General features: G+C 54.1%; 1 protein-coding gene across 4 annotated transcripts; it reads right to left on the bottom strand.

Moving 5' to 3' along the window:
- On the bottom strand, positions 1–24,626 carry LOC144510052 (BTB/POZ domain-containing protein KCTD9). Of its 4 annotated transcripts, none has more exons than XM_078239274.1 (13): positions 24,540–24,620; positions 22,177–22,298; positions 17,363–17,406; positions 16,327–16,423; positions 13,889–13,947; positions 13,284–13,412; positions 12,514–12,581; positions 11,468–11,563; positions 7,494–7,643; positions 4,545–4,650; positions 4,225–4,358; positions 1,624–1,775; positions 1–1,265 (listed from the first exon to the last, which is right to left on the bottom strand). In XM_078239274.1, exons 1-12 carry the CDS (start codon positions 24,585–24,587, stop codon positions 1,659–1,661), a joined length of 1,170 nt encoding a protein of 389 aa, XP_078095400.1. In that variant the 5' UTR covers positions 24,588–24,620; the 3' UTR covers positions 1–1,265; positions 1,624–1,658. The 4 variants fall into 4 exon arrangements, with proteins under 4 accessions (XP_078095400.1, XP_078095398.1, XP_078095402.1 ...); XM_078239272.1 differs by having other exon boundaries at positions 1–631; positions 1,668–1,775; XM_078239276.1 differs by lacking the exon at positions 17,363–17,406 and having other exon boundaries at positions 1–631; positions 1,668–1,775; positions 24,540–24,626.
- Positions 24,627–25,100: the final 474 nt, after the last annotated feature.

The raw sequence follows: 25,100 nt of genomic DNA, 5'->3' as shown, positions 1-25,100 counted from the left end.
TCCGGCAAAGGTGTATTTTTTACTTTCAGGTGATCAGTAAAACTTTGCAATGAGTAATCCTTACAGCATTGAAAACTAAGTGGCAACGTGCAAGGGAGGAGTCCCTGCAGAACACACCCAGATTTCTGCTTTAACAGGCTCCGTGCTTTAGTGTTGTGTCATTCCAACAGAGCTTCAGCCATGCCCTCTCCTCTCACCCAGCGACCAGACTCCAGCTCAGACGGGCAGCGTTGGCGACTTGTCCTCCTGTACGATCCTGGACCGTGCCCCCTCCCAGGCGTTAGCTGACGGGGCGTCGGGTGAAGGAATCGGCGGGTTTCTTTGGCAGAGGCTGGCGTGACCAAGCTGAATGGCATCCCCATTGGCACCAAGGGGAGCGATGGGAGGCGGGGAGGGGGGAAGGCCAAGACTTCACCTCTGGAGAACTGAATCCCCTGCTAATCGAGTTCGTGCACGCACGTATCTTCCCCCGTCCCGCACGAGGTGGGCGAACCGGCCTGGGATTAACCGGCGCAGGATTCCGACAGGGCAGCCCAGCCTGCCTGCTGTACCACAGCTCCAGGCTGTGTCAGAGGCCTACCTCTGGGGGCTCCTCCACCGACCAGTCCACATGGTCCATTTGCGTGTGACCCTGAGGGCACAACGCGAGCGCGATTAGTTCCTAGCTTGCTTTTGTACAGGCATTGAGGTGAGGGGTGTGTGTGTTTGGGGAGGTGGGAGCGGGGGGGGGCGGAGTTGTGGGTGCCACCCAGCAACGACAGAAATTCCCCGCGAGTCCCTGTTTGAGACCTGGGCCCGAGGCGCGAAGCCCTGCCTCGTGCTGAGCGAACGGTCGGTCGGTGCAAACTCAAACAGGGCACCTCAGCTCTTCTGCGCCGCGGTTGTTACCGACTTGTGTCGCAAACAGGAACTGTTCCGGGACTGAACAAACCGCCGCCACATTTTCCGAAGCGACTTTCCGCGCTGTGCAAAAATATCCCGTCCGAACGGCGCACGCGGGTTTGGGTGGGGCGATCGCAGGCAGGTCACTGACGCAGAGGCTTCCTGTCTTCAGGTGTGGACAGCCTGTTTGTGTGGTTTGTGTGTGTGCGTGAGAGAGCGCGCGTGCGGGGAGTGCGCGCATTTGAATGTCCACGAGTGCGTGTGTGCGCGTGTATATATTACAGAGCGTGCTACAAGCAAGCTCAAACAAGTACATAATATATCTGAGCCAAGGGTTCTGATGCGTTAAAGACTCAGGGCTGGGTACATGTTCAAACTCCCCCCTCCCTCCCACCTCGTCTCTCTTTTATATTCCACGTGCGAATAGGCGTGGGTGGAGGTTGTGACCCGTTTCCCGAATCGGTACGGAAGCCCTACGCCCGACTCAGAAGAAAGCAAAACACCGCCTTCCCAGCTGCTGTCGAGCAAATGCACTTTGTGTATAGCGGTCAAACCTGGGCAGGGTGTCACTCGACAGAGAGAGAGAGGAACAGAAACAGCGTCACGGCGCTAGGCGGCAGGGGGAGGGAAGCAACTCTCTTGTCGTCCTGGACTGGTGCGTCCAAACAGAACGCCGTGTGATTCGAGGCGATTGTCAATGTCCCAGCTGGGGGGGGGGGGAGGGGGGAGAATCTTTCCCACCACCACCACCCTCCCAAACGCTCTCGCCGTCCCGTTTATCTCACGCTCTGAGACATATGCAGGGGGGTCAGCATCTCCTCGAAGATGGCGCCTTTCACGTTGGACCCCCGGAGATTGGCCTCTTGCAGATCGCAGCCAGAGAGGTCGCAGTTCTGGAATGCAGCAGGGGAACGGGTTAGAGCGCGACTCACGGGCAGGAAGGAGCTCTGAGTCCAATTACACACACCCTCCCTCACCCTCACGCCCCCACACATTCCCACACAGCTCAAAGAACAAAGAGAAGTCCAGCACAGGGACAGGCCCTTCGGCCCTCCAAGCCTGTGCTGATCACGATGCCCGAACTAAACTAAAAAAAAACCTTCTGCCCGTACCCGGTCTGTATCCCTCTATTCCCTCCCTATTCATGAACCCATCCAGATGCCTCTTAACTGTTGCTGATGTTCCTGCTTCCACCACCTCCTCTGGCAGCGCGTTCCAGACACCCACCGCTCTCTGCGAGAAAAACTTCCCCCGCACATCTCCCTTAAACTCTCCCCCTCTCACCTTGAACCTGTGCCCCCCGTGTAATTGACACTTCCACCCTGGGGAAAAAGCCTCTGACTATCCACCCTGTCTGTGCCTCTCATAAATTACCCCACCTTTGTGACAAGGTGGGGGTGGGAGGAATGGAGATGAAATCCCCTCCCGTGGCAACTTGAACCAGGTACAATATTAAAGTTTAAAGTTTATTTATTGGTCGGCTTACGTTAACACTGCAATGAAGTTACTGTGAAAATCCCCTAGTCGCCACACTCCTGTTCGGGTTACACTGAGGGAGAATTTAGCGCCGAACCAGCACGTCTTTTGGACTGTGGGAGGAAACCCGGAGCACCCGGAGGAAACCCACGCAGACACGGGGAGAACGTGCAGACTCCACACAGACAGTGACCCCAAGCCGGGAATCGAACCCGGGTCCCTGGCGCTGTGAGGCAGCAGTGCTGACCCACTGTGCCGCCGAGCCTATATCTATTATTTGCAAAAAAAAACAACAAACCTTTGCTGCTTAAGGGAGCACCTTCATGTCTTTTAAGGGGCGTCTGGACAAATCCATGAATAGGATGGGAATAGAGGGATATGGTCCCCGGAAGGGTAGGGGGTTTTAGTTCAGTCGGGCAGCATGGTCGGTGCAGGCTTGGAGGGCCGAAGGGCCTGTTCCTGTGCTGTAATTTTCTTTGTGCTTTGTTCATTATTGACAGCCAGATTGAGAGATGGATTTGACCGACTTTTCAGACGTCTGGCATGGTGACAGTCCCCACATTTATAGAAATAAGGCACGTCAACAGCTGTAAAATACTTTTTGAGACGCCTGATACAATTTAAAAATTGGTACATGTGCTGGAATCTCAAGGAGTTGGTGTACAGGTGCAGCCGGTAATGAAGAAGGCAAATGGAATTTTGTCCTTCATTGCTGGAGGGATGGAGTTTAAAAACAGCGAGGTTATGTTGCAGCTGTATAAGGTGCTGGTGAGGCCACACCTGGAGTACTGTGTACAGTTTTGGTCTCCTTACTTGAGAAAGGATATACTGGCACTGGAGGGGGTGCAGAGGAGATTCACTCGGTCGATTCCGGAGTTGAGAGGGTTGGTTTATGAGAAGAGACTGAGTAGACTGGGGCGATACTCATTGGAATTCAGAAGAATGAGGGGAGATCTTATCGAAACATATGATTATGAAGGGAATAGATAAGATAGAAGCAGGGAAGTTGTTTCCACTGGCGGGTGAAACTAGAACGAGGGGGCATGACCTCAAAATAAGGGGAAGCAGATTTAGGACTGAGTTGAGGAGGAACTTCTTCACACAAAGGGTTGTGAATCTGTGGAATTCCCTGCCCAGTGAAGCAGTTGAGGCTACCTCATTGAATGTTTTTAAGGCAAAGATAGATAGATTTTTGAACAGTAAAGGAATTAAGGGTTATGGTGAGCGGGCGGGTAAGTGGAGCTGAGTCCATGAAAAGATCAGCCATGATCTTATTGAGTGGCGGAGCAGGCTCGAGGGGCCAGATGGCCTACTCCTGCTCCTAGTTCTTATGTTCTAACAAGTCCCGCTGACACTAAGGGGCAATTTCCCATGGCCAATCCACCTAACCCTGCATATCTTTGGACACTAAGGGCCAATTTAGCATGGCCAATCCACCGAACCCGCACATCTTTGGACACTAAGGGCCAATTTAGCATGGCCAATCCACCTAACCTGCACATCTTTGCAGGCTAGGTGGGAGGAAATCGGAGCACCCGGAGGAAACGCACGCAGACACGGGGAGAAAGTGCAAACTCCACACAGACAGTGACCCGAGCCGGGAATCGAACCCGGGTCCCTGGCACTGTGAGGCAGCAGTGCTGACCACTGTGCCGCCGTGCTGCCAGGCTGAATTGTTCTTGCAGAGGGCAAGCACAGCCATGAAGGGCTGAAAGGCCTCTTTCTGTTGGGTAACCATTCTAAAATCCTGTTAAACCCCGAAGTTTAATCTACCACCCTTCGGGTAAAAGTCGTGAGGTTAACCTCGGGTGAAAGGGCAGTAGGATGGTCGAAAACGAAAGGGTAAAGGTGGTCCGAGCGACTCACCTCCAGGTCGGTCCCGGCCAATGTGGCCCCTCGGAGGTTGCAGTTTTTGAGCTTGGCGTTCTTTAGGGTGGCGACCCGCAGATTGATGCCCGTCATCTGGCTGCCCTCCATGTCCACTCCCTTCAGATTGGCACCTGCAAAACAACAACACCGATTACAGATTCCTGCTGGTGTGCGCGCTGGTCCACTCCCTCACCACCCGCTGTCCCCGCACCCTCCCCCGTCCCCGTCCCCCCCCCCCCCCACCGAACCGGCGGCCTCCTGCCGACACAGACAAATACTCTGCGGAAAACAGGAGCACCGAGGGCGGCGCGGCCTACCTTCCAGGTTGGCCTTCAGGCCTGAAGGGTCCTCGAAGTTGCAGCCTTTCAGCGACGCCCCCTCCGCGTTCGAACACAGCATCTTCACCCCCTGGAGATTGGCACCCTGGGCATGGGTTAGAAACAGCCCTCGGTGAAAATAAACCGCCTCACCGGCTCCGAGTCGCCATACCGGGGAAGGGCCGGTGCCAGGCTCCTTCGCCCCAGCGTCAAACATTTACAAACTCAAACCGCCGTCTCCTGTCTCGCGATATAGAACCCCGACAGCCATTCAGCCCATCAAGTCTGCGACAACTCACTGACAAGATTATCTCACCCAGGCCCTCACCCCATAACCCCACACAATTTAGCATGGCCAATCCACCTAACCCTGCACATCTTTGGACACTAAGGGGCAATTTAGCATGGCCAATCCACCTAACCCTGCACATCTTTGGACACTAAGGGACAATTTAGCATGGCCAATCTTCCTAACCTGCACATCTTTGGACTGTGGGAGGAAACCGGAGCACCCGGAGGAAACTCATGAAGGCATGGGGAGAATGTGCAAACTCCACACAGACAGTGACCCAAGTCAGGAATTGAATCCGGGTCCTTGGCGCTGTGAGGCAGCAGCGCTAACCACTGTGCCACTGCGTCAGATCTAGTGCAGAACTGATTATCAAATCCTCAAGCCCCTCTATTGGAGCCCAGCGTCTCAGCGCAGAGAGACCGGAGTGAATTCTTACTGCAATGTGGAAGCGGTGGTGTAGTGATATTGACACTGGACTCATAATGCAGAGACCCAGGGTAATGCTCCGGGGACCCGGGTTCGAATCCCGCCACAGCAGATGGTGAAATTTGAATTTAATTTTAAAAATCTGGAGTTAAAAGTGTGCTGACACTGTGCCTTTAAGAAATGCATTCATACCATGTTTCTCGCGAGGGGCATGTTTAAAATTCAGCTGTTTTACATGGTTCCAATTTGTGACACTAATAAATAAACATAAACTTAAAAACTTAGAACAAGTGATCTCTCATTCTGAGGATCCTGAAGGCGTTCGATCAGATAGTCAGAGGTTCTCTGGGGACTCAGGAACGCAGTTTAAAGTTTTAAAGTTTATTTATTAGTGTCACAAGTCGGCTTACATTAATACTACAATGAAAATCCCCGGGTCGACACACTCCGGCACCCGTTTGGGTGACACTGAGGGAGAATTTAGCACCTAACCAGCACGTCTTTCGGACTGTGGGAGGAAACTGGAGCACCCGGAGGAAACCCAGAGGGCAGCATGCACTGTAGGGATTCTATGATATAAACCCACTCAGACACGGGGGAGAACGTGCAGTTGTTAGGACTGCGGCCTCACAGCCCCAGGGACTCAGGTCACTGTCCGAGTGGAGTCTGCACATTCTCCTCGTGTCTGCGTGGGTTTCCTCCCACACTCCAAAGATGTGCGGGTTAGGTGGATTGGCCATGCTAAATTGCCCCTTAGCGTCAGGGAACTAGCTAGGGTGAATGTATGGGGTTGCAGGGGTAGGGGCTTGACGGGATTGTGGTCGGTGCAGACTCGATGGGCCGAATGGCCTCCTTCTGCACTGTAGGGATTCTGTGATATAAACCCACGCAGACACGGGGGAGAACGTGCAGACTCCGCACAGACAGTGGCCCGAGCCGGGAATCGAACCCGGCTCCCTGGCGCTCTGAGGCAGCAGTGCCAACCACTGTGCCACCCCAGGGCACGGCGCGGATCATTTCAGACTGAGGTGAGGTGCGCTGGGCAGGAACGAGACCCGACTGCAGCGCGAACGTAAACCAATATAGAACAAGAACAAAGAACAATACAGCACAGGAACAGGCCCTTCGGCCCTCCAAGCCCGCGCCGCTCCCTGGTCCAAACTAGACCATTCTTTTGTATCCCTCCATTCCCACTCCGTTCATGTGGCTATCTAGATAAGTCTTAAACGTTCCCAGTGTGTCCGCCTCCACCACCTTGCCTGGCAGCGCATTCCAGGCCCCCACCAACCACTGTGTAAAATACGTCCTTCTGATATCTGTGTTAAACCTCCCCCCCTTCACCTTGAACCCATGACCCCTCGTGAACGTCACCACCGACCTGGGGAAAAGCTTCCCACCGTTCACCCTATCTATGCCTTTCATAATTTTATACACCTCTATTAAGTCTCCCCTCATCCTCCGTCTTTCCAGTGAGAACAACCCCAGTTTACCCAATCTCTCCTCATAACTAAGCCCCTCCATACCAGGCAACATCCTGGTAAACCTCCTCTGTACTCTCTCCAAAGCCTCCACGTCCTTCTGGTAGTGTGGCGACCAGAACTGGACGCAGTATTCCAAATGCGGCCGAACCAACGTTCTATACAACTGCAACATCAGACCCCAACTTTTATACTCTATGCCCCGTCCTATAAAGGCAAGCATGCCATATGCCTTCTTCACCACCTTCTCCACCTGTGACGTCACCTTCAAGGATCTGTGGACTTGCACACCCAGGTCCCTCTGCGTATCTACACCCTTTATGGTTCTGCCATTTATCGTATAGCTCCTCCCTACATTATTTCTACCAAAATGCATCACTTCGCATTTATCAGGATTGAACTCCATCTGCCATTTCTTTGCCCAAATTTCCAGCCTATCTATATCCGTCTGTAGCCTCTGACAATGCTCCTCACTATCTGCAAGTCCTGCCAATTTTGTGTCGTCCGCAAACTTACTGATCACCCCAGTTACACCTTCTTCCAGATCATTTATATAAATCACAAACAGCAGAGGTCCCAATACAGAGCCCTGCGGAAAACCACTAGTCACAGGCCTCCAGCCGGAAAAAGACCCTTCCACTACCACCCTCTGTCTTCTGTGACCAAGCCAGTTCTCCACCCATCTAGCCACCTCCCCCTTTATCCGTATATATATATATATATATACACGTATTCAATTTTACAAAGACTTACGTCGAGTATAGCACCGGACAGGTCGGCCCGCTCCAGGTTCGAGCTGCACAGGTTGGCGTGGCTGAGGTTACAGTTGCTGAGGTTGGCCATCTTGAAGTTGATGTAGCGAAGGTCCAAGCGGGATAAATCCGTCCCTCGGAAATTCAAACCCTGAACAGAAGGCAAGAATTTCAAACCGCCTGCTCTTTGGAAGGAGGTTTCCGATCAGTCCCACTTCTCTAACCCCTATTCTACTGAGTTCATGTGGCAAGAATGACAAATAAAGCTTCCTTTCTCTCACAGTCCATGTGTGGAGACACCTGGGCAACGTTTCGCTTTGGGCAATGAGTGACGATGGTGCCACAACCTTCTTGACTGACACTGACTCCTGGTTAAGCAACACGGTGGCACAGTGGGTTAGCGCTGCTGCCTCACAGCGCCAGGGACCCGGGTTCGATTCCCGGCTCGGGTCACTGTCTGTGTGGAGTTTGCACGTTCTCCCCCGTGTCTGCGTGGGTTTCCTCCGGGTGCTCCGGTTTCCTCCAAAGATGTGCGGGTTAGGTGGATTGGCCGTGCTAAATTGCCCCTTAGTGTCAGGGGGATTAGCTAGGTAAATGCACGGGGTTATGGGGGCAGGGCCTGGGTGGGATTGTGGTCGGTGCAGACTCGATGGGCCGACTGGCCTCCTTCTGCACTGTAAGAATTCTATGAAGTCAATTTTAAAACTCTCATCCTTGTTTTCAAACCTGTCCAGCGTGTCTCCACCGAGATCTCTGCGCTCCTCCAATTCTTGCCACGCAGGTGCCAGGCAGTGACCATCTCAAACAAGAGAGGATCTATCCATCGCCAAATGGCCTCCTTCTGCTCTGTCGGGATTCTCTGATGTCCAACTGCAGCAAGACCTGGACAATATCCAGGCTTGGGCAGGCGAGTGACAAGTCAGATTCACGCCACACAAAAAGCAGGCAATGACCGACTCCAACAAGAGAGAGGATCTAACCATCACCCCATGGCATTCCCATCGCTGAATCCCCCCACTATCGACATCCTGGGGGTTTCCATTGACCAGAAACTGAGCTGGACCCAGCCATATAAATACTGTGGCTCCCAGAGCAGGTCAGAGGCTGGGAATCCTGCGGAGAGTAACTCACCTCCTGACTCCCCCAAAGCCTGTCCCCCATCTACAAGGCACAAGTCAGGAGTGTGATGGAATACTCCCCACTCGCCTGGATGGGTGCGGCTCCAACAACACTCAAGAAGCTCGACACCATCCAGGACAAAGCAGCCCCGCTTGATTGGCACCCCATCCACAAACACTCACTCCCTCCACCACCGACGCTCAGTAGCAGCAGTGTGGACCATCTACAAGATGCACTGCAGCAACTCATCCTTAGACAGCACCTTCCAAACCCACCACCTCTACCATCTAGAAGGACAAGGGCAGCAGATACATGGGGAACACCACCACCTGCAAGTTCCCCTCCGAGCCACTCACCATCCCGACTTGGAAATATAACGGCCGTTCCTTCACTGTCGCTGGGTCAAAATCCTGGAACTCCCTCCCTAACAGCATTGTGGGTGTACCTACATCACACATGGACTGACTGATGTCCCATAACAATCCTGGAACTCCCTCCCTAACAGCACTGTGGGTGTACCTACACCACACGGACTGACTGATGTCCAATAACAATCCTGGAACTCCCTCCCTAACAGCACTGTGGGTGTACCTACACCAGACGAACTGACTGATGTCCAGTAATAATCCTGGAACTCCACTCCCCCCCTAACAGCACTGTGGGTGTACCTACACCACACAGACTGACTGATGTCCAACAATAATCCTGGAACTCCCTCCCTGGAGGCACTAAATGAATATTTTTCGTCGGTATTCACACTGGAGAGGGACAGTGTTGTTGAGGGGAGTACTGAGATGCAGGCTGTAGGACTGGACGGGATTGATGTTCATAAGGAGGAGGTGTTAGCAATTCTGGAAAGGGTAAAAATAGATAAGTCCCCTGGGCCGGATGGGATTTATCCTAGGATTCTCTGGGAGGCTAGAGAGGAGATTGCAGAGCCTTTGGCTTTGATCTTTGTGTCGTCATTGTCTACAGGAACAGTGCCAGAAGACTGGAGGATAGCAAATGTTGTCCCCTTGTTCAAGAAGGGGAGTAGGGACAACCCTGGTAATTATAGACCGGTGAGCCTTACTTCTGTTGTGGGCAAAGTATTGGAAAGGATTATAAGAGATAGGATTTATAATCACCTAGAAAGGAATAATTTGATTAGGGATAGTCAGCACGGTTTTGTGAAGGGTAGGTCGTGCCTCACAAACCTTATTGAGTTCTTTGAGAAGGTGACCAAAGAGGTGGATGAGGGTAAAGCGGTTGATGTGTGTATATGGATTTCAGCAAAGCGTTTGATAAGGTTCCCCATGGTAAGCTTTTGCAGAAAATACGGACGCATGGGATTGAGGGTGATTTAGCGGTTTGGATCAGGAATTGGCTCGCTGTAAGAAAACAGAGGGTGGTGGTTGATGGGAAATATTCATCCTGGAGTTCAGTTACTAGTGGTGTACCGCCAGGATCTGTTTTGGGGCCACTGCTGTTTGTCATTTTTATTAATGACTTGGATGAGGGCGTGGAAGGATGGATTAGTAAATTTGCGGATGACACTAAAGTCGGTGGAGTTGTAGACAGTGCGGAGTAAAGTGGCAGGTTACAGAGGGACATAGATAAGCTGCAGAGCTGGGCTGAGAGGTGGCAAATGGCGTTTAATGCAGAAAAGTGTGAGGTGATTCACTTTGGAAGGAGTAACAGGAATACAGAGTACTGGGCTAATGGTAAGATACTTGGTAGTGTGGATGAACAGAGGGATCTGGGTGTCCATGTGCATAGATCCCTGAAAGTTGGCACCCAGGCTGATAGGGTTGTTAAGAAGGCGTACGGTGTGTTAGCTTTTATTGGTAGAGGGATTGAGTTTCGGAGCCAGGAGGTCATGTTGCAGCTGTACAAAACTCTGGTGCGGCCGCATTTGGAGTATTGCGTACAGTTCTGGTCGCCGTATTATAGGAAAGATGTGGAAGTGTTGGAAAGGGTGCAGAGGAGATTTACCAGGATGTTGCCTGATATGGTGGGAAAATCGTATGAGGAAAGGCTGAGGGGCTTGAGGTTGTTTTCGTTAGAGAGAAGAAGGTTAAGAGGTGACTTAATAGAGGCATACAAGATGGTCAGAGGATTAGATAGGGTGGATAGTGAGAGCCTTTTTCCTCGGATGGTGTTGGCTAGCACAAGGGGACATAGCTTTAAATTGAGGGGTGAGAGATATAGGACAGATGTTAGAGGTAGGTTCTTTACTCAGAGAGTAGTAAGGGCGTGGAATGCCCTGCCTGCAGCAGTGGTGGACTCGTCAACGTTGAGAGCGTTCAAGTGGTTATTGGATAAACATATGGATGATATTGGAATAGTGTAGATTAGAGGGGCTTTAGATTGGTTCCACTGGTCGGCGCAACATCGAGGGCCGAAGGGCCTGTACTGCGCTGTAATGTTCTATGTTCTAACAGCACTGTGGGTGTACCTACACCACACGGACTGACTGATGTCCAATAACAATCCTGGAACTCCCTCCCTAACAGCACTGTGGGTGTACCTACACCACAATGACTGCAGTGGGTTCAAGATGGCGGCTCAGCCACCACCCTCTCAAGGGGCAATTAGGGATGGACAATGAATGTTGGGCCCAGGCAGCGAGGCCCACCTCTGTGAAAGAAGAGAGAGACCCCAGTCTTCAAGCTGCCATGAGATTCCCCTGTACTTTCTGTCCGACAGTCTCTCTCTCCGATTGCTTCATGTTTCGTTGCCTCTTGCTCCTTTCTGTAGAAATACAGCATTGAAAGCAAAGCTTACCCTCACCGAGCTCACCCCAACACCCTCGCCATCATGTGGCCTCATCCCCCTCAGTCTCTCCCTTCACCCACAGTTTTTGGAGACACTCACCTGACATCGGAGTTCCGACTTGGTGGGCGTGGCCAAGAGAAACCGGACAAACTCCTTCCGGGAAATGGGAGAGTGATCTTCGGCCGGCAAGGAATTCTGCAAAGAAGCAACCGATCGAAGCGGTTAGTCCGCCATTCCACCGGGTGCCTGATCCGGCTCCCAATATATCGCCAGTGATTGGCTCGGTGGGTGAAAGGGAACACTGCCACGTGGGCATGTACTGTGCCCATACACTCGCCAATCGTGCAGGCCCCCCAGACCCCGTGCGAACCCCATCACCCCCCCCCGACTACCCTCCAGTCCCCCACGGCCCCTCCGGTCCCCCAACCCCTTCGCGCGTTCCCTCCAGCTTCCCCCCTTCGCGCGTTCCCTCCAGCTTCCCCCCCTCGCACTTTCCCTCCAGCTTCAACCCCCCCCGCGCTTTCCCTCCAGCTTCCCCCCTCGCGCTTTCCCTCCAGCTTCCCCCCTCGCGCTTTCCCTCCAGCTTCCCCCCCGCCGCGCGCCCTCCAGCTTCAACCCCCCTCGCGCTTTCCCTCCAGCTTCCAGATTCCCCACTCGCGCGCGCCCTCCACCTTGCCCCCTCGCGCGCGCCCTCCACCTTGCCCCCTCGCGCGCGCCCTCCACCTTGCCCCCTCGCGCGCGCCCTCCACCTTGCCCCCTCGCGCGCGCCCTCCACCTTGCCCCCTCGCGCGCGCCCTCCACCTTGCCCCCTCGCGCGCGCCCTCCACCTTGCCCCCTCGCGCGCGCCCTCCACCTTGCCCCCTCGCGCGCGCCCTCCACCTTGCCCCCTCGCGCGCGCCCTCCACCTTCCCCCCTCGCGCGTTCCCTCCACCTTCCCCCCTCGCGCGCGCCCTCCAGCTTCCCCCCCCGTGCGCGCCCTCCAGCTTCACCACCCCCTCCCTGCGCCCTCCAGCTCCCCCCGGGCCCTTCGGCCCCCTCGCGCCCCCCTCCGTGCACCCATTCCAGCCCGCCGCATGCATATAGCAGACAGGAGGCCATTCAGCCCATCGGATGTGAAACATTCCCATATTGGCCAATTCCCCTACCTTAATCAGTAATTCCAACTGTTCAATTAGTGAGTCAATGCCGAAGAACTTGGCCTCCTCGAGAACACCTGCAGCAAATCACAAAAAAAACGACTGCATCAAACTACCCATTTATTAACAGGAATAGAAAGAGCTGTACACAGGGTCCGGGGCTGGGAGCCGTCACTGTACACAGGGTCCGGGGCTGGGAGCTGTCACTGTACACAGGGTCCGGGGCTGGGAGCTGTCACTGTACACAGGGTCCGGGGCTGGGAGCCGTCACTGTACACAGGGTCCGGGGCTGGGAGCTGTCACTGTACACAGGGTCCGGGGCTGGGAGCTGTCACTGTACACAGGGTCCGGGGCTGGGAGCTGTCACTGTACACAGGGTCCGGGGCTGGGAGCTGTCACTGTACACAGGGTCCGGGGCTGGGAGCTGTCACTGTACACAGGGTCCGGGGCTGGGAGCTAATACTGTACACCGGGGCTGGGAGCTAATACTGTATACAGGGTACAGGGCTGGGCACTAATACTGTTCACCGGGTCCGGGGCTGGGAGCTAATACTTTACACAGGGTCCGGGGCTGGGAGCTAATACTTTACACAGGGTCCGGGGCTGGGAGCTGTCACTGCACACAGGATCTGGGGCTGGGAACGAATACTGTACACAGGGTCTGGGGTTGGGAACGAATACTGTACACAGGGTCTGGGGTTGGGAACGAATACTGTACACCGGGTCTGGGGTTGGGAACGAATACTGTACACCGGGTCGGGGGATCGTGCAGGACCTACCCAGCAAGTTGAGGCCTTTGTTGACGATGAGTTGTCCGTGCCGCAGGTAGTTCAGAATCGGCATGAAGTACTCCGGGCTTCGATCGATCAGAAAGCCTCCCTGGTGGTCCCTCTTATTACCCCAAGCGTCTTGTCCCCAGAGGAAGCCATAGTGCAAACAACAAAACAAAAAGTGGGAGGGGGAGGTGGGAAACGTATCAACAAGAACAACGTTACACTTCAGCTTCTAACAGAAATACATCGCATGAGAGAAAACGTTAAAGACAAGTTCTTCTCTGGTCTTTCACGGTAGCACAGTGGTTAACACTGCTGCCTCACAGCGCCAGGGACCCGGGTTCGATTCCCGGCTCGGGTCACTGTCTGTGCAGAGACCGCACATTCTCCCCGTGTCTGCGTGGGTTTCCTCCGGGTGCTCCGGTTTCCTCCCATGGTCCAAAAGACATGTTGGTTGGATGCTAAATTCTCCCTCCGTGTTACCCGAAAAAGCGCCGGAGTGTGGCGACTAGGGGATTTTCACCATAACTTCATTGCAGTGTTAATGTAAGCCTACTTGTGACACTAATAAATAAGCTTGAATACACTGGGGGGTGCGCGGTAAAACTAACCTTTGTCCCGGAACATGTGTGCAAGCATGCTCTCCGGTTCCTTATTCACTAAAGTGCTCCTGGGAATGACAGGAAAGGAAGTGTTAGTTGTGGAATGGGGAAAGAGATGCTCCAATCTTTGGGAGAACAGCGATGAGAACATTCCCAACACGACAACACAGGAAGAGCAACGCAAAGCAAAACTCCCACAGGGTTAGATACAACTCCCTCTACACTGTCCCCATCAAACACTCCCAGGACAGGTACAGCACGGGGTTAGATACAGAGTAAAGCTCCCTCTACACTGTCCTCCATCAAACACTCCCAGGACAGGTACAGCACGGGGTGAGATACAGAGTAAAGCTCCCTCTACACTGTCCCCATCAAACACTCCCAGAACAGGCACAGCACGGGGTTAGATACAGAGTAAAGCTCCCTCTACACTGTCCCCATCAAACACTCCCAGGACAGGTGCAGCACGGGTTAGATAGAGAATAAAGCTCGCTCTACACTGTCCCCATCAAACACTCCCAGGACGGGTACAGCACGGGGTTAGATACAGAGTAAAGCTCCCTCTTCACTGTCCCCATCAAACACTCCCAGAACAGGCACAGCACGGGGTTAGATACAGAATAAAGCTCCCTCTACACTGTCCCCATCAAACACTCCCAGGACAGGTACAGCACGGGGTTAGATACAGAGTAAAGCTCCCTCTACACTGTCCCCATCAAACACTCCCAGGACAGGTGCAGCACGGGTTAGATACAGAATAAAGCTCCCTCTACACTGTCCCCATCAAACACTCCCAGGACAGGTACAGCACGGGGTTAGATACAGAGTAAAGCTCCCTCTACACTGTCACCATCAAACACTCCCAGGACAGGTACAGCACGGGGTTAGATACAGAGTAAAGCTCCCTCTACACTGTCCCCATCAAACACTCCCAGGACAGGTACAGCACGGGGTTAGATACAGAGTAAAGCTCTCTCTACACTGTCCTCCATCAAACACTCCCAGGACAGGTACAGCACGGGGTGAGATACAGAGTAAAGCTCCCTCTACACTGTCCCCATCAAACACTCCCAGAACAGGCACAGCACGGGGTTAGATACAGAGTAAAGCTCCCTCTACACTGTCCCCATCAAACACTCCCAGGACAGGTGCAGCACGGGTTAGATACAGAATAAAGCTCCCTCTACACTGTCCCCATCAAACACTCCCAGGACAGGTACAGCACGGGGTTAGATACAGAGTAAAGCTCCCTCTACACTGTCCCCATCAAACACTCCCAGAACAGGCACAGCACGGGGTTAGATACAGAGTAAAGCTCCCTCTACACTGTCCCCATCAAACACTCCCAGGACAGGTGCAGCACGGGTTAGATACAGAATAAAGCTCCCTCTACACTGTCCCCATCAAACACTCCCAGGACAGGTACAGCACGGGGTTAGATACAGAGTAAAGCTCCCTCTACACTGTCCCCATCAAACACTCCCAGAACAGGCACAGCACGGAGTTAGATACAGAGTAAAGCTCCCTCTACACTGTCCCCATCAAACACTCCAAGAACAGGTACAGCACGGGGTGAGATACAGAGTAAAGCTCCCTCTACACTGTCCCCATCAAACACTCCCAGGACAGGTGCAGCACGGGTTAGATACAGAATAAAGCTCCCTCTACACTGTCCCCATCAAACACTCCCAGGACAGGTACAGCACGGGGTTAGATACAGAGTAAAGCTCCCTCTACACTGTCCCCATCAAACACTCCCAGAACAGGCACAGCACGGGGTTAGATACAGAGTAAAGCTCCCTCTACACTGTCCCCATCAAACACTCCCAGAACAGGCACAGCACGGGGTTAGATACAGAGTAAAGCTCCCTCTACACTGTCCCCATCAAACACTCCCAGGACAGGTACAGCACGGGGTTAGATACAGAGTAAAGCTCCCTCTACACTGTCCCCATCAAACACTCCCAGAACAGGCACAGCACGGGGTTAGATACAGAGTAAAGCTCCCTCTACACTGTCCCCATCAAACACTCCCAGAACAGGCACAGCACAGGGTTAGATACAGAGTTAAGCTCCCTATAAATGCATCCCTAATCTCAGAGCAATATCCCTGCTTTGTGAGTGCGATACTTTTCACATCTTCCACAGCAGACATCCCTTTGTTGTGGGACTTGTACTGAATTATGATCAGTTTTGAATTGGAGATCATGGAATAAAAATCTCCAGGAGACGAAGAATGCCGTTTAGAAGTTATTCACTGCTGAGGCACTTTCGAAACTCTCCTGCCCGGGACAGAGATCATTTGGTTCCGTCCCTGTTTCGACAAGCCTCGAGTCACTTCCAGCCCAGCGTGCGCTGAAAGCTCAGGGATAAACACTCGAGTACGGCAGTGAGGCTCTCCCTGTGGCAATCGCGCATCCCCCTCCCCCGCCACTAACCGGCCTTACCGCGTCGTGGTGAAATACTGCCCCCCGACGTTTAGTGTTATCCAGTCGGTACACACGCTGGATTTGGCCTCCATGTCCTTCTCCTGAGCCTCCGGGTCTGTCAGATATACAAGCGAAGAAAGTCAGCCTCCGATTCTCTCCCAAGCCGGCGTTTGTGTAGACATGCAAAGGTGGAAAGTGTCCCGCTGAGTAACGCACGCTGTCAGGCTAATCGAGACTTTCCTTGGCAATAGGTGTAGTCACAGGAACGCAGCATTGGAGAAAACCGCTGTCTGTCAACTCCCCCTCCCCCCCGTGCAGTGCTCTCTCTTTATCATGTGGGTAAAGTACAATAATTGACCCATTCAACCAATTAAACAGAAGGACCGTCCTTACAGGGCAGCGGTCTCTCTTTATACATGCTCGGAGTACTCAATTAAGCAACGCCCTTCACCTGGATATCTTAACAACAAAATTAACATCCCCCAGAGCGTAGAAAACAATGAAATGCGTGTATTATGGTTTCAGAAATACTACTGAACACTTTAGGATAGCACAGTGGGTTAGCACTGCTACCTCACAGCGCCAGGGACCCGGGTTCGATTCCCAGCTTGGGTCACCGTCTGTGCGGAGTCTGCACGTTCTCCCCGTGTCTGCGTGGGTTTCCTCCGGGTGCTCGGGTTTCCTCCGGGTGCTCCGGTTTCCTCCCACAGCCCAAAGATGTGCAGGTTAGGTGGATTGGCCATGCTAAATTGCCCTTTAGTGTCTAAAGATGTGCAGGTTAGGTGGATTGGCCGTGCTAAATTGTCCCTTAGTGTCCAAAGATGTGCAGGTTAGGTGGATTGGCCATGCTGAATGTTTGGGGTTACCGGGATAGGGTGGGGAAGAGGGCCCGAGTCAGATGATGCTCTTTGGCAAGTCGGTGCTATGTTGATGGGTCGAATGGCCTCCTTCTGCACTGTAGGGATTTATTAAAAAAAGCTCCCCAGAGTCAATATTGTGGAAAGGGATTAAAGGATGTCCGCACGGGTGAATATTTCAGTTCAGAGGCACCCACCTATAAACGGTTCCCCCTCCGACACGTATAACACGTCATCATCTCTGCCCAGGAGCAAACAGAAAAGAGAAAGTTACCAACACCACAGTCAGCATCATTGAGGCCATAGGCCCAGCATTGGGTCAAACTACAGGTCAAACGCAGACCACATTTGAACTTTCACCTCCCAGACCTCGGTCAGCTGGAGGCACCAGCAAGCAGACTGTCATTTTGAGAGTCACTTAGAATCATGGAAACCCTACAGTGCAGGAGGAGGCCATTCAGCCCATCGAGTCTACTCCGCCATTCATTCTGATCATGGCTGATCATCAAATTCAATATCCTGATCCCCCCCTTCCTTCCCATATCCCTCGATCCCTTTAGCCCCAAGAGCGAAATCTAATTTCTTCTTGAAATCACACAACGTTTTGGCCTCAACTACTTTCTGTGGGAGTGAATTCCACACATTCACCACCCTCTGGGTGAAGAAATTTCTCCTCACCTCAGTCCTAAAAGGTTTACCCCTTATCCTCAAACTATGACCCCTAGCTCTGGACTCCCCCCACCATCGGGAACATTCTTTCTGAATCTACCCTGTCTAACCCTGTTAGAATTTTATAAGTTTCTCTGAGATCCCCTCTCACTCTTCTAAACTCCAGTGAATATAATCCTAATTGACTTAGTCTCTCCTCATATGACAGACCTGCCATCCCAGGAATCAGCCTGGTAAACCTTCACTGCACTCCCTCTATAGCAAGGACATCCTTCCTCAGATAATGAGACCAAAACTGCACACAATACTCCAGGTGTGGCCTCACCAACACCCTGTACAGTTGCAGCAAAACATCCCTATCCCTGTACTCGGGTTCCCCCAAGCAAATTCCACTCAGCCCGAGTCTGCTGGTGATATGCTCCTTGCCAGTCTCCCCGCATCCATCCATGGGCGGCACGGTGGCACAGTGGCTAGCACTGCTGCCTCACAGCGCCAGGGACCCAGGTTCAATTCCTGGCCTCGGGTCACTGTCTGTGTGGAGAGTGCACATTCTACCCCTGTCTGCGTGGGTTTCCTCCGGGTGCTCCGGTTTCCTCCCACAGTCCAAAGATGTGCGGGTTAGGTGGATTGGCCATGCTAAATTGCCCCTTAGTGTCGGGGGACTAGCTAGAGTAAATGCATAGGGTTATGGGGACAGGGCCTGGGTGGGATTGTGGTCGGTGCAGACTCGATGGGCCGAATGGCCTCCTTCTGCACTGTAGGATTCAATGACGCTATGACAATTCGCCTCAGCATCTCTTTCTATCCCTTCGTCTCTCACTTTCTTTCAAATGCAGCAGTTTATTTGCCTCAAACCTACCCCGGCGAGTTCCACACTTTCCCGGAGATAAAAAATTTCCCGATTAAGCCTTGAAGAAAACACGGGGCGGGAAAGAGGCCATTCAGCCCCTCGAGCCTGCTCTGCCATTCAATACTATCATGACTGACCTCATCTGGGCCTCAGCTCCATCTTCCTGCCCACACCCCTTCATCCTGTTACTAAACAAACCTACCTCTCTCCTTCTTACATTTGTTTAGTGTTCCAGAGTCCACTGCACTCTGGGGTAGAGAATTCCGCAGGTTCCCCACCTTTTGAGTGAAGTGAGAGTCCCTACAGTGCAGAAGGAGGCCATTCGGCCCATCGAGTCTGCACCGACCACAATCCCACCCAGGCCCTATTCCCATAACCCCACACAATTACCCAAAATTCCCCTGACACTGGGGTCAATTTTAGCATCTCCAATCAACCTAACCTGCACATTTCAGACTGTGGGAGGAAACCGGAGCACCTGGAGGAAACTCTGGAGGGGGCCTTGAATGCGCTGCCAAGTAGGGTGGTGGAGGCAGACATAAGAACATAAGAAATAGGAGCAGGAGTAGGCCACCTAGCCCCTCGAGCCTGCCCCGCCATTCAATAAGATCATGGCTGATCTGAAGTGGATCAGTTCCACTTACCCGCCTGCTCCCCATAACCCCTAATTCCCTTACCGATCAGGAATCCATCTGTCCGTGATTTAAACATATTCAACGAGGTAGCCTCCACCACCTCAGTGGGCAGAGAATTCCAGAGATTCACCACCCTCTGAGAGAAGAAGTTCCTCCTCAACTCTGTCCTAAACCGACCCCCCTTTATTTTGAGGCTGTGCCCTCTAGTTCTGGTTTCCTTTCTAAGTGGAAGGAATCTCTCCACCTCTACCTTATCCAGCCCCTTCATTATCTTATAGGTCTCTATAAGATCCCCCCTCAGTCTTCTAAATTCCAACGAGTACAAACCCAATCTGCTCAGTCTCTCCTCATAATCAACACCCCTCATCTCTGGTATCAACCTGGTGAACCTTCTCTGCACTCCCTCCAAGGCCAATATAGCCTTCCGCAAATAAGGGGACCAATACTGCACACAGTATTCCAGCTGCGGCCTCACCAATGCCCTGTACAGATGCAGCAAGACATCTCTGCTTTTATATTCCATCCCCCTTGTGATATAGGCCAACATCCCATTTGCCTTCTTGATCACCTGCTGCACCTGCAGACTGGGTTTTTGCGTCTCATGCACAAGGACCCCCAGGTCCCTCTGCACAGCAGCATGTTGTAATTTCTTTCCATTTAGATAATAATCCAATTTGCTATTATTTCTTCCAAAGTGAATAACCTCGCATTTGTCAACATGCTGGCATCGTTTAAGACTTACCTGGATAGTCACATGAGCAGCCTGGGAATGGAGGGATACAAACGAATGGTCTAGTTGGACCAAGGAGCGGCACAGGCTTGGAGGGCCGAAGGGCCTGTTTCCTGTGCTGTACTGTTCTTTGACACGGGGAGAACGTGCAGACTCCACACAGCCAGTGACCCAAGGCCGGAATCGAACCCAGGTCCCTGGCGCTGTGAGGCAGCAGTGCTAGCCACTGTGTCTCCTCATTTCTGTTTTTAAATCCCACTCCCCCCCACCCCCAACCCTTAGTCTCAAACTGTGCCCTCTCGTTCTAGAATGTACAACAAGAGGAAACATCCTCTCTACGTCTACCCTGTCAATCCCCTTCAGCATCTTATTTACCTCAACGATTCTCGGCCTAAACTGCCCAATCTCTCTTCATAAGACAATCCTGGAATCAATCTAGTCAACCTTCTCTGAACCGCCAATGCATTTATATCCTTCCTCAAGGGGAGCAGAACTGTGCACAGTACTCCAGATGCAGTCTCTCCAACACCCTATACAATTGCAGCAAGACTTCCCTACTTTAATACTCCATTCCATTAGCAATGAATGCCAAAATTCCATTGTCCTTTCTCATTATCTGCTGCACCTGTGTACTAACTTGCTGCGATTCATGCTGGCACAGTGGTTAGCACTGCTGCCTCACAGCGTCGGGGACCCGGGTTCGATTCCCGGCTCGGGTCACTGTCTGTGTGGAGTCTGCACGTTCTCCCCCTGTGTCCGCGTGGGTTTCTTCCGGGTGCTCCGGTTTCCTCCCACAGTCTGAAAGACGTGCTGGTTAGGTGCTAAATTCTCCCTCAGTGTAACCAAACAGGAGTGTGGCGACTAGGGGATCTTCACAGTAACTTCATTACAGTGTTAATGTACTTGTGACGCGAACAAATAAACTTTAAAAATTGAAATTGTGTCTCTCAGTCCCCAGAGAACCTCTATCTATGTGATCAAACACCTTCAGAATTGCAGTGTGTTAATGTAAGCTTATTTGTGACACTAAACTTTTTAAAAATCTTTTGAAAAAACAGGGACACCCACCAAGATCCCTCTGCATCAAAGCTGTTTGAGGTTTCTCTCCGTTTAGGTTATAAGTTGCCTCAGACCAAAATGGACAACCTCCTTTGCGGGACACGGGTGTCTCTGCCTGGCCAGCATTTATTGCCCATCCCTAGTTGCCCTTGGAGGGCTCTGGAGTCACATGTAGGCCAGACCAGGGTAAGGACAGCAGGGGTGGCACAGTGGTTAGCACTGCTGCCTCACAGCGCCAGGGACCCGGGTTCAATTCCGGCCTTGGGTCACTGTCTATGCGGAGTTTGCACGTTCCCCCCGTGTCTGCGTGGGTTTCCTCCGGGTGCTCCGGTTTCTTCACACAGTCCAAAGATGTGTAGCATTTTAATTTGATGTTTTTAAGTTTCCTTTGTACTTTGATTTCTGTTCGGGCTGTTCCCCCCTCCTTTTGGGGAGCTGCCCCTTTTACTTTGTCCCGACTTAATTTGAGTTTGTTTATTTGGTTTGACCTAAAAAGAGGCCAAAGATGTGTGGGTTAGGTGGATTGTCCATGCTAAATTGTCCCTTAGTGTCAGGGGGATTAGCTAGGGTAAATGCATGGGTTTACGCGCATAGGGCCTGGATGGATTGTGGTTGCTGCAGCCTCGATGGGCCGAATGGCTTCCTGCTGCACTGTAGGGATTCTATGATTTATGGGACATGGGCGTCGCTGGCTGGGCCAGCATTTATTGCCCATCCCTAGTTGCCCTTGGAGGGCAGTTGAGAGTCAACCCCATTGCTGTGGCTCTGGAGTCACATGTAGGCCAGACCGGGTAAGGACGGCAGATTTCCTTCCCTAAAGAGAACCAGATGGGTTTTTCTGACAATCGACAATGGTTTCATGGTCATCAGTAGATTCTTAATTCCAGATTTTTTTTATTGAATTCAAATTCCACCATCCTGCCGTGGCGGGATTCGAACCCGGGTCCCCAGAACATTAGTCCAGCGATAATACCACTCGGCCATCGCCTACCCTTATCCACATTCAGTTCGATTTGCCAGTGGAAGGCATGTTCGACCAGCCCTCTGGCGGGTTAAAGGCAGACTTACCGAATGAGTGCAATGTCATCGATGAGGCCGCCCTTTCCATTGTAGAGGTTAACTGCCTTAATGCTCAGTTTATTGCTGGCCACAGATAGCAGGTCCGAGAGCGCGCCGTACACAGCAACCACCTGCCCAGAGAGGGGGGTAAAATAACAGTGTGAGAACACGACCGGGCATTGCGGGCTGTAACGCAGAACCTGAGTGGGTGCACAGCAAGATCCCAATGTTAAAACCCGCCACCGGGGTTTCTGTCTGAAAGCGCAATGTCCGGCGTCCGCCCCGGGGGGAAAGCAGACGGAGCCTCGGGTTTTTAATATCTCGACTCCTCTGAGACGGTGAAATCAGGAATTGGTTCGATACCAGAGGCAGTGCTTGGAAAAGGGAATCATCTCCCAAGCCCAACACAGGCTCAGAGGGAAACACCTTCCTCCCAAAGTAAACTAAATCCGCTTTATTAACTGCATCGCGGTAAAATCTTTCGCACAAACCAACACATCTTTGTGCTGAAACGTGACTGTGTGGAGTTTGCACGTTCCAAAGATGTGAGGGTTGGGGTGGATTGGCCGTGCCGAATCGCCCCTTAGTGTCAGGGGGGCTAGCTGGGGGAAATACGTGGGGTTATGGGGACAGGGCCTGGGTGAGATTGTGGTCGGTGCAGACTCGATGAGCCGAATGGCCTCCTCCTGCACTGTAGGGATTCTATGATTCTGTGCCCTTTCGCCAATGCCAGGGGTCGGACCTTTACTGCCTCGCCCCCTTGCTTGGAAAGGTCAATCCTTTCCCCCGCCCTGACCCCCAGGCGCTGCCCTTTCCCCCCTGACCCCCAGACGCTGCCCTTTCCCCCCTGACCCCCAGGCACTGCCCCTTTCCCCCCTGACCCCCAGGCACTGCCCCTTTCCCCCCTGACCCCCAGACGCTGCCCTTTCCCCCCTGACCCCCAGGCACTGCCCCTTTCTCCCCTGACCCCCAGGCTCAGCCCTTTCCCCCCTGACCCCCAGGCTGAGTCCTTGCCCTCTGCCCCCTGACCCCCAGACGCTGCCCTTTCCCCCCTGACCCTGCCCTTTCCCCCCTGACCCCCAGGCGCTGCCCTTTCCCCCCTGACCCCCAGACGCTGCCCTTTCCCCCCTGACGCTGCCTTTCCCCCGACCCCCCAGACGCTGCCCTTTCCCCCCTGACCCCTAGGCGCTGCCCTTTCCCCCCTGACCCCCAGGCGCTGCCCTTTCCCCCCTGACCCCCAGGCGCTGCCCTTTCCCCACTGACCCCCCAGGCGCTGCCCTTTCCCCCCTGACCCCCAGGCTCAGCCCTTTCCCCCCTGATCCCCAGGCTGAGTCCTTGCCCTCTGCCCCCTGACCCCCAGGCGCTGCCCTTTCCCCCCTGACCCCCAGGCGCTGCCCTTTCCCCCCTGACCCCCAGGCTCAGCCCTTTCCCCCCTGATCCTCAGGCTGAGTCCTTGCCCTCTGCCCCCTGAACCCCAGGCGCTGCCCTTTCCCCCCTGACCCCCAGGCGCTGCCCTTTCCCCCCCTCGACCCCCAGGCTGAGTCCTTGCCCTCTGCCCCCTGACCCCCAGGTTCTGCCCTTTCTCCCCCCCTGACCCCCAGGCGCTGCCCTTTCCCCCCTGACCCCCAGGCGCTGCCCTTCCCCCCCTGACCCCCAGGCGCTGCCCTTCCCCCCCTGACCCCCAGGCGCTGCCCTTTCCCCCCTGACCCCCAGGCGCTGCCCTTTCCCCCCTGACCCCCAGGCTGAGTCCTTGCCCTTTGCCCCCTGACCCCCAGGCGCTGCCCTCCCCCCCTGACCCACAGGCACTGCCCTTTCCCCCCTGACCCCCAGGCTCTGCCCTTTCCCCCCCCCCTGACCTCCCCAGGCGCTGCCCTTCCCCCCCCTGACCCCAGGCGCTGCCCTTCCCCCCCTGCGCTGCCCTTCCCCCCCGACCCACAGGCTCTGCCCTTTCCCCCCCCCCGACTCCCAGGCGCTGCCCTTTCCCCCAGGCTCAGTCCTTGCCCTTTGCCCCCCGACCCCCAGGCTCTGCCCTTTCCTCCCCCTGACCCCCAGGCTCTGCCCTTTCCTCCCCCTGACCCCCAGGCTCAGCCCTTTCCTCCCCCTGACCCCCAGGCTCAGCCCTTTCCCCCCTGACCCCCAGGCTCTGCCCTTTCCCCCCTGACCCCCAGGCTCTGCCCTTTCCTCCCCCTGACCCCCAGGCTCTGCCCTTTGCCCCCTGACCCCCAGGCTCTGCCCTTTCCCCCCTGACCCCCAGGCGCTGCCCTTTCCCCCCTGACCCCCAGGCTGAGTCCTTGCCCCCTGACCCCCAGGCTCTGGCCTTTCCCCCCTGACCCCCAGGCTGAGTCCTTGCCCCTTGACCCCGCCGCTCTGACCTTCCCGTCCCGGTGGCTCCCGTTCACAAACAGCGTCACCCGCCGCATCCCCACCAGCCGCGCGCCCCGAGCGGAACCGGAAACAGCTCCAGGGTCCCGCCCCCCCCCGTGCCCTGCACCAATCACAGCGCGGGGAGGGACCGGAGTGACAGACGGGCAGTCCAATCAGCGGGCGGGGCTGGAGAGCGCAGCCTGTGACTGACCGAGGAACTGACCAATCGGAGATCCGGATTGCGCTGAGCGACCAATCAGCGAGTGGAGGGCGGGCTGAGGAGCGGGGGGCGGGGACAGAGTCTGGATTGACAGCGGGAACAGCCAATCTGAGGGCGGCGTAACGCAGCGTGACCGGGGAACTGACCAATCCAGAGCAAGGAGCAGGGGAAGCCCGCCTTCCACTGTGAGACCAATCAGAGCTCTGTATTCTGAGTGACAGCGCCGCTAGCCAGTCAGTGGGGAGAGGTGGGGTATGACGAACACCAGTCACTGAGATGGACCAATCAGAATAAAGCTGGAGGAGACTGACGGAGGAATTGACGGACCGGTGAAGCGGGGCGGGGCTAA

The sequence above is a fragment of the Mustelus asterias genome, chromosome 22 (assembly GCF_964213995.1).
Source record: "Mustelus asterias chromosome 22, sMusAst1.hap1.1, whole genome shotgun sequence".
Taxonomy (NCBI): Eukaryota; Metazoa; Chordata; class Chondrichthyes; order Carcharhiniformes; family Triakidae; genus Mustelus; species Mustelus asterias.
This window is presented reverse-complemented; position numbering and strand designations above follow the sequence as displayed.

Excerpts from the sequence above, each read along its gene's own strand:
- LOC144510052 (XM_078239272.1), bottom strand. The coding sequence starts at position 24,587 with ATGCGGCGGGTGACGCTGTTTGTGAACGGGAGCCACCGGGACGGGAAG. Across the intron at positions 17,407-22,176 it reads GATGACATTGCACTCATTCG|AGATGATGACGTGTTATACG; the intron begins GTAAGTCTGCCT and ends GCTCCTGGGCAG. Across the intron at positions 13,948-16,326 it reads CAGTATTTCACCACGACGCG|GAGCACTTTAGTGAATAAGG; the intron begins GTAAGGCCGGTT and ends TGTCATTCCCAG.